Here is an 8503-nt window from a genome sequence, read left to right as displayed (position 1 = left end):
GGATGTGATATGCATGGACGATGGATGTGATACAACGGCGAAAAAAAAACACCTCGCCGGCGTATTGCGTCGTCGTCTGTCCGTAGCTCGCATATGGACAACGTATGTAAAATTTTCTTGCTTTTGTGCGTGGGTTTGGGGCAGAGACCAAAATTTATATAAAGTATGTTTAATATTTTTATAAGTTAATTAATATGTTATTATATAAATAAAATTTGTGTGTGTGTGTAAAAGAAAGAGAGAGTAGGTGTTTATTTCTAGGTCTTAGTAGTAGTTCACTTGAATAAGAAATCAAAGTCTTGGAATTTGAGAAAGAGGTGAATCAAGGTATTCAAAGAAGGATAAGGTAAAGATTTATAAGTTCCATGCATTAATTATGTAAATTAGTTTAATTAAATGTGGTATCAATTGCATATCAAAAAATTTTATGAATTAATTTTAGTGATTTTAATTTATCAAACAATTAAATTAAAGGAAAATAGAGAGGTCAAAGTGCTAGGGGAAGTGAAGTGAAGGGATAAGTGTTTCAAATGTCTTTTTAAATTAAGATGAGAGAATACTTTCTTTTATGCATTAAATTAATATTTAATTAAATGAATAAATAAACTAAATGATTTAAAACTAATATTCATTTATGAATTTCATTTTGAAAGTCTGAAATGGTATAAGGGATGAGAGGAAAACAACAGCCTGATAAAGGTACATTTTAAATGATTTTAAATTCATATTAAATGAAATGTAAAGGTTTAAGTTATACAAGAATACCCCCAGATACTACTAGCAGAAGACGCGATGTACCTGTACACATTAAAGAAATAATAAAAGTGCACCTTCGGCTGTAAATTTGAACATACCTTCGAGTACATTTTTTAGGGTGCCTTCAGACACATTTTTTAGGATACCTTCGGGTATAACAGTAATCTTGTTATGACTTTTAAAAAAGTTAAAAACGGTAAATACTTAAAGTGAAACGAGAATTAATATATTTAAATTTTTAATAAAATGAACTGCATTTTCTTTTGATCATTCATGAATAGTATAACATAAAAATTTAATGCATATTATATTACAATTACTCACTAAGTCGTATTTATGGTTGCAATTAACGGTTTCTTTTAGGAAAATGAAAAGCTTTAGGTTGATATGTCTGATAGGAGAGACTTGGTTTACATGACAACTGCAATTGATAGAAACCAGTATGTTATGTTTATAATTTCATTTTGTAATGGTTTTTTTTATAGAAATATATGATTGTGGATTGGGATTTTTTTTGCAGATTTTATGTTGCCGTCGGATGATTTAAACTTCCTTATTGCACATATGGATTATTAGCCGCACTTTTATATATATTTGGAGTTTTAAAAATTTGAATGATTATATGTTAATACCGTCTGACCGCAGTACCCATTTTAGCTCATTCTAAGCACCGAACTGGGTCTTAACAACTTGTTTCTTTCTATAAATTCCTCGGTATTTATTTCAATTGTTTGATTCTTTTCTAAAGAATTCAGAGTTGTTATGTTCTGTGATGTCAGAAACAAAAAAAGTGTTTTAGGACAGATTTTTTGTAAGTACAAATCCCAATTCCAATTTCAATCATAAATAAGAAGCCCCTAAGTAGGGTATCAATTCAAGTTAATGGAATGGATAAGGTCAAACCAAAATTTGACTCGACTTAAAACTGTTTAACCAAAACGCGGCCCATTTAATGTCAAGGTGAGAATGTCAAGGCTAAACCAGACTCGACATAAACCTAACTGACCCGAACCCGACCCATCTTACATGTTCCATTATATGGTTAATGTTCATTTTTTCAACACAACGTAGTTATCTCAAATATATCAATTAAAGTGATGGAGAGTTGTCAACAAATCAAAGAGATTATGCATTTTAGAACAAGAATTTAAACGCGTTATATTCAGGTACCCAACCCATAAACCCATATATAATCAGAAATTTTCAATGCAAGTTAGTTTCAGGTTATCTGTTAACACCACTAACATTAGGCATATAAAATTAATATTGTCTTAGCAAAATTTCAAATTTCTCTCAAAATTACATTTGTGGATTCTTCAAGTTTTTAAGTCTAGATCTTCGATGACTTCTATCCTTGTTCCTTTACATCTACGCACTTTATAATTGATTTTTGGCTGCATGATTGAGATTGTCAAGTCTTTACACAATCAAATTTTAATCTCAAGTCTTTAGAATCTGATTTTTCTTTTTGCAATGTGAACCTTGATCTCAACAAGAGTTTTATTTGTAATCAAATTTCTAGCAAAATATCATTTTTGGTCACTTATAAATTATCATTACAAAAACTGAGAGTACGAAAATTAAGAGGTGCGATTTTTGTGTATTCTTGTACATCCTATCGTAAGTATTCATTATTAATTTCTACGACAATTTACATCAATAGAAATCTTTGTACAAAATTGAAATGAAATCAAGTAAAGATGTAGTCATTTATTATTTTTAATATGATTATATATCCATTTCATCTTTGACAGCTTTAGTTGATCTTGCCAACCCAATCTCTTTGGTAATGCCCCATCTTTAGTCATTTATCTTCAAGAAGCATCAATTTTGTGTCTCTACTTTTCTAAACCTTACGCACTCAACAATCTCTCTTTTAACATGCAACATGTGTGATGATCACCATCTTCATCTATCATTTTCGACTAGCCAAACACCATGTCAAATACGTCACTTTTCGTTTTCAATATTTTCTTCGCACCTGATGTTGCCTCTTGCTTCATAATCTCAATTCACCCAATATCTTCATCCTTATTGTCCTATGGTTCACCTACCATCTCTATCAACTCATATGACTTCGGTAGCACTTCTGATGCCTTCATTTCCAGACTATAAGGAGTTGGTTATCTTTTCAAGGCTCTGACGTTTTGGCTTTACGTACAACTTTCAGGTTCTAAGTCTTTGTCTTCATTTTGATCTGTGTTTGCCATTGAGCTAAATCCTCGTCTCCAACTGGCTTGGCACATAATGCCTTATTCTCATATTTACTTTCATGACAGATTCTGTAACCTGCAATATCAACAATGGTTCACCTAGCACCAATCTCTAAGGACTAATCCGTCCCCTAGAGAATGTCTTTTTCGAGCATCAATTAACTTTGGATCAAAAATTTCAATAAGCTGTTAAAGAGCTCTCGATTTGAATATCTAAATTCTTCAAGCTTTACACAAACTCGAGCTGATTAGAACTCTTGATGCTCCTTGTTGTATAATCATGAGTTTGTGGTGTGATATTAAGAATTATTAGAATTACTATGCTATAGAATATTAATTTTACACATGCTTAATACTTATAAGAAATATATAATATTTAATATATCTTCATAATTGAGGATATTTTTCTTCATGTTATTTTCTTCATCACTCTTTACTTTTGCCATTATAGAAATATGTTTGTGCTAGTATTATGATCAATCAAAAAATGCTGTCGTGGTTTATAAGTTTAAATAAAAAATATATATATCTGTGCACATATGTAAAATGAGTGCCATATCCTTGGGGGAAGCACAGTTTCATAATTTTAGTGCTGATAAATGTAGTATAATTGTCCTTCGCAGCCCGCAAAAGCACCAGACTATTTTCTCGACTATTAAAATCAATCCCTATCATAATACTCAAAAAATACACTTTCAGATCCTGCAAGTTAAACCAATTGATTTTGCCCATCAAGCACAATCCTACGTTCACCATTTTTCTTTCAGAACTACTTGATTGTCAACCAGTAAAAAGGGAAATGATTCTTCAATTTAGAATCCAAAAAATGATTTATGCTGAGTTTAAATAAATGCTACAGTTTGCAGCACTCCTTTAACAAATATGATATGAGCAGGTCTAATCATGATGTGGCACCAATTCTCTAGGACATGGGTTTTTTTCCCAGAAAAATGCACAATTCTTATGTTTTTTACATATCTCACACCTAAATTTTGATATTTGCATGGTGCTTTAAACCTAGGCATGAAAAGATATATTTCACATTTAAAAAGTGGTAATACTACGATTTTTTATGCTAAATGATTTGAGTGCTATGTGTAAATTTGAAATTTTATGTGTGAGATGTGTAAATACATAAGAATTGTGTGCTATGCATGCAAACCTAATGTTAGAAGTTTCAAAAAAACAAATTACCATTTTACCTTAATCAAAATCAAAAGTTCTCAATATACAGAAACATGGATAGTCTCTGTTTTAGAAGCTGAAAAAAGAGGGTACTAATATTTAAATCTTACCAGATGACCACATCCAAATGCCATGTCCTTGCGGTTTGTTAAGCAAATCGGGCAGTCCTACAAGCAAAATCAGCAAGTAAAATCAAGCTGGTATTTGTTCATAAAAATCTAAGCCAAAATTGTAAGAAGAAAGTACCTGCTCTGTTGAAGGATTACTGCTAGTTGAAGCCAAGTTTGCCGCATCATCCATTTCAATTACTCGAGAGGGAGGAGGAAGAACCACTGATGCACCAATTCGCCCTCGTCTGATAAATTACAAAGGTTTTGAACTCGCAGTGAAATCAATAAATATCACAAAGAATAATTTAGCACAGAAAAATGTAATAGACTTTACTTTATAGGTCTTAGGGCTTGAGTTGCTTTATATTGAAATGGAATTTCCATCAGTGCAGCTAAGGCAAAGGCTGCCTCCATCTTTTCTGTTTCCATGCTTGATGACATGATCTTAGTGAAGTTTACGAACTGCTTAAGTATGAATAAGGACCAAATTGAACAAAATTAATTGATATGAAACAAAAACATGGGGCATTTACATACACACCACCTAATTCCTTGGTATTTACATATCAAACCCCTAAACTTTACTTTTTAAATAGTGAAATACACCTTTTCATTCATAGGTAAGGTGGCATGTATGCGAAAATTAAAGTTTAGGTGTTATATTTTTAAATACATAGGAACTGAGTGGTACCAATGAAAATCTTCCCAATATTTACAAAAGTTAAAAGGATATAAGAAAGGATCATAAAAATATAAATTTGATCAAAATTAATTATATTTGTTTGAGCATTGAGATGTATTAATCCTTGCCTAACAACGCACCTGAAAGTTATCAAATTCTCTCCTAGGAATGCTATCATCGAAGTGCTGCATCGCATCCCAAGGCCCGTCACCCACACCAACCATAATGATTGAAAGAGGATAGAGACTGAAGAGTCAAAAAAGGTTCAAAACAAAATAGCAAGCTTTGTTGAAGGTAGGGGTGTAAACAAGTCAAGTCGAGCTCATGCCACCCTCGGCTTAAACTTGAGCTTAAATAATTAATCGAGTTCAAGCTCGAGCTTAAGTCTACAAGTTTGAACTGAGTCACGAGTCAGCTTTTTTATAATGAATGAAAGAAACAATACTAATTTAAGCTAATGATAAAATGATAAAAAAATAATTAATTAGGAGATAGATAAAAAGAAATCATTTAATATAATTTTTCAATGTCTCTTATAATTTATAGATAAAGTCTTAAATTTTAATATATTTAATATTAATATTATTTTTTAAACGAGCATGTGAACTTATCGAGTCGAGCCAGAGCAAGCTCAACAGTCACTTTGGCTTAGTCACACCCCTAATTGGGGGCATTGCAACGATGTGTGCCACTGATGCACTTCTGCTTTCTTGGATCCAAGTCAGAGATAGACGCCAGGAAAGCCACTTCTTGGTGAGGAGGGGTGTGGGAATGCCGCCAACCCAGACATGCTGCATATGACGCCTGCTGCTTCTATGTATTGGTGGCAGCAGAATACAAGCCCATATATTAGAATGAGATATAGTGTGTTACCTTGCAAAGACAATAGCATCCATTGTTGCACGTTCTTGAGGACTGAAACTCCCTCTTGGAACATCTGGGTTTCTGGTAACCTGGATTATTGTGGCATCATTAAAATCAAAAGAAGATTACATAGATACCACTCAATTCCTATGTGTTTACATATCTAACACTTCAACTTCAATCATTACGTACATCCCATCTTACCTCAACTTCAATCATTACGTACATGCCATCTTACCTATGCAAAAAAGGTGTGTTTCATTTTTTAAGAATTAAGACAGTGGTATTTTTTGTATGATTTAAAAGATTTGGTTGGGATAAATAAAAAAATAAAATATAGTTGTCAGATATTTAAATTCATAGGAATTGAGTGGTATCTATTCATTGCCCCTAAAATCAATTTAAACTAAGCGAGCTGAACACGGAAATTCAAACTTTATTAACCTGCCCATCAGCAATAATTACAAGCACATGGTATTGTCCATTACTCCTCTCAACAATATCGATTGCTGCATGAATCAATGGAGCAAATGAGGTTGGCCCTGCATGGCAATCAAAAGATATGGAATTGAAAGATCGATGAACAATTCAGTATGAATTATTCTATTTAGCATATCATTTATTTGATTATAATTGGTGGAATGTTTCAGAACAAGCCGAATAACTCGATCAACATGACGGCATCAACAAATCTGGCAAAACGTTTCCAAAAACTAATGAAGAATATTAATCATCAGTTAGTTCATATATTCAGCCATGCAAAATTTTAAAAGTTGAGGCACTCTAATTATGTAAAAATTGGCATATCTATTGACAAATAACCTTCTGTGCCCTATGACACTTTATGAATTTGCCATGAAGATCATTCCTTATCAAAACTATGCACCATAGAAAATCACCATCACAACCATCATTAGCCTTATCACAAGTATTTCATGATGGAAATCAGAAAGTATACTTCAAAAGTATAGGAAGTTATAATCTTATATGAGTTGTATCAGTATATATTATTTTATTTTAATTTATTGTGTAAATTGTACATGATGTCGCTCCAATATTTATAGGATGTATTCTCTAGTTTTTTTATTTAGTTAGTTACGTCTACCTCATCCTTGCATAATTTCAACTCCGCGAATTAAATTCCAGTCAGAACATTTCGAGTTTAGATACCCATTATTATATTACCCATTTTTGATAAACTACGAGCGCAAAATTACCAAAATAAAGCATATAAAAAATTCCGATTTTTTTGAAATTCATCAAAAATCATTTCATTGCATCCTATCAAAATAATTATTTTGATATATAGAACAACATGCTAATTCTCAATGATCAGGAAGTAATGGAATTAGTTTCAGTTTTGATTAAATTTTACTTAAAGTTTTAATTTAATTTTTCTACTCACAACACTATAGCTATGGTGGAAATCCAAAATTAATTGCACTTTGGACAAGATGCAGCAAGCCAACGATGTTATAGATTGTTGAGATTTAATCAAGGAAATTTGAAAAGATAAAATTATATATAAGCATATGAATGTATTCTACTTTATCTTCAGCTCGTATCCCTTAATTTCTATATCTCGTAACCCTTCGTTTTGGCATAGTAAAAGGCTAGGGTGGGAGTCGGTCATGAGAAAGTCAGTGGGGAAATAGAAAATCAAGGGAAAGGTACACCTTACCCAAACTGCTTGAGTTGTACGCCTCGACAAGTTTTTTTTTTTTTTTTTCAGATTGTGCTGAGGAGAGGCTCAACGCCTCAAATTGCGGAATTTTAAATAGTGCCATCCGGTAAGATTGTAGGAGAGACATTTGTAAGGCAGGAGATTGCTTTTAAGATAACAAAAATGTCTCATATGAGCGAGGATCAATGCCTCAAATTGCGGAATTTTAAATAGTGCCATCGGGTAAGATTGTAGGAGAGACATTTGTAAGACAGGGGATTGCTTTTAAGATAACAAAAATGTCTCATATGAGTGCTTAGTGATGGCTTTCGTAACAATAAATCACCTAATACTTTCATAATAATTTGTAACCTTTTCGTGAAAAATACGTAGTTATCTTCTTTAATAACAATCTGTTTTATAACAAATCAAGGAGCACTTAGTATAATTTAAGAAAGTCCTTAAAAAGTTATAAACAAAAATTTTATCTCTAAATCCAAATTTGAAATAAGTGTCCATTAATCACTCCATTCATTATATACGCATTGGCTATCCTTTATCAATGCTTTATCAAAGGGCTCGACGCTACCATTGTACCAATTACTATTTATCTTATAAAGAGATGAATTCCAATGGACAAAATCTGTTGAGTGTGGTTATAATAACTGACCGGTTCAAAGATTACCTTACCTAATTTTAAATTTCTAAGAATTTATGCGCTCATCTGCATTAGGAATCAATGAATTAACCTAGTATGGGCATATAATCGTTTATTTGGTTGAAATTTTAAAAAACAAAAATATATTCCAACTTCAGTGCAAGTTTAGACTATAAAATCACTTTAATATTAGAGGCATTATTAGATTTTCAAAGGAATTGTTCTATGTTTGGATCACTATCCTTTAAAATATTTAAGATCACAAAAAACTAAGTAATAAGCATGAGTTGAATTTCTATAGAAATACACGTCTGTGCTAAAACATTGCAATGAAATCAACAATAAATCTATAGATGCTAGATTGAAAATTTA

General features: G+C 31.9%; 2 protein-coding genes across 3 annotated transcripts in view; both read right to left on the bottom strand.

The window, feature by feature from the left end:
• LOC110018545 (E3 ubiquitin-protein ligase RGLG3-like) overlaps positions 1–8503 on the bottom strand; it is a gene marked incomplete at its 5' end in the record, with an annotated part of 81585 nt that overhangs the window by 7433 nt on the left and 65649 nt on the right. For both annotated transcript variants that reach the window (XM_020715886.1, XM_020715887.1), the window contains 6 exon segments: positions 4265–4321; positions 4401–4509; positions 4599–4726; positions 5087–5192; positions 5820–5899; positions 6255–6352. In XM_020715886.1, the coding sequence (XP_020571545.1) occupies positions 4265–4321; positions 4401–4509; positions 4599–4726; positions 5087–5192; positions 5820–5899; positions 6255–6352 (578 nt within the window).
• The window catches only part of LOC110018549 (cycloartenol-C-24-methyltransferase 1-like), a 77285-nt gene that overhangs the window by 60647 nt on the left and 8135 nt on the right, over positions 1–8503 (bottom strand). The window lies entirely within an intron of this gene.

Source organism: Phalaenopsis equestris, unplaced genomic scaffold (genome assembly GCF_001263595.1).
Source record: "Phalaenopsis equestris unplaced genomic scaffold, ASM126359v1 Scaffold000024, whole genome shotgun sequence".
Classification (NCBI taxonomy): Eukaryota; Viridiplantae; Streptophyta; class Magnoliopsida; order Asparagales; family Orchidaceae; genus Phalaenopsis; species Phalaenopsis equestris.
Note: the sequence above shows the minus strand (reverse complement) of the source record. Positions and strands in the feature narration are given on the sequence as shown.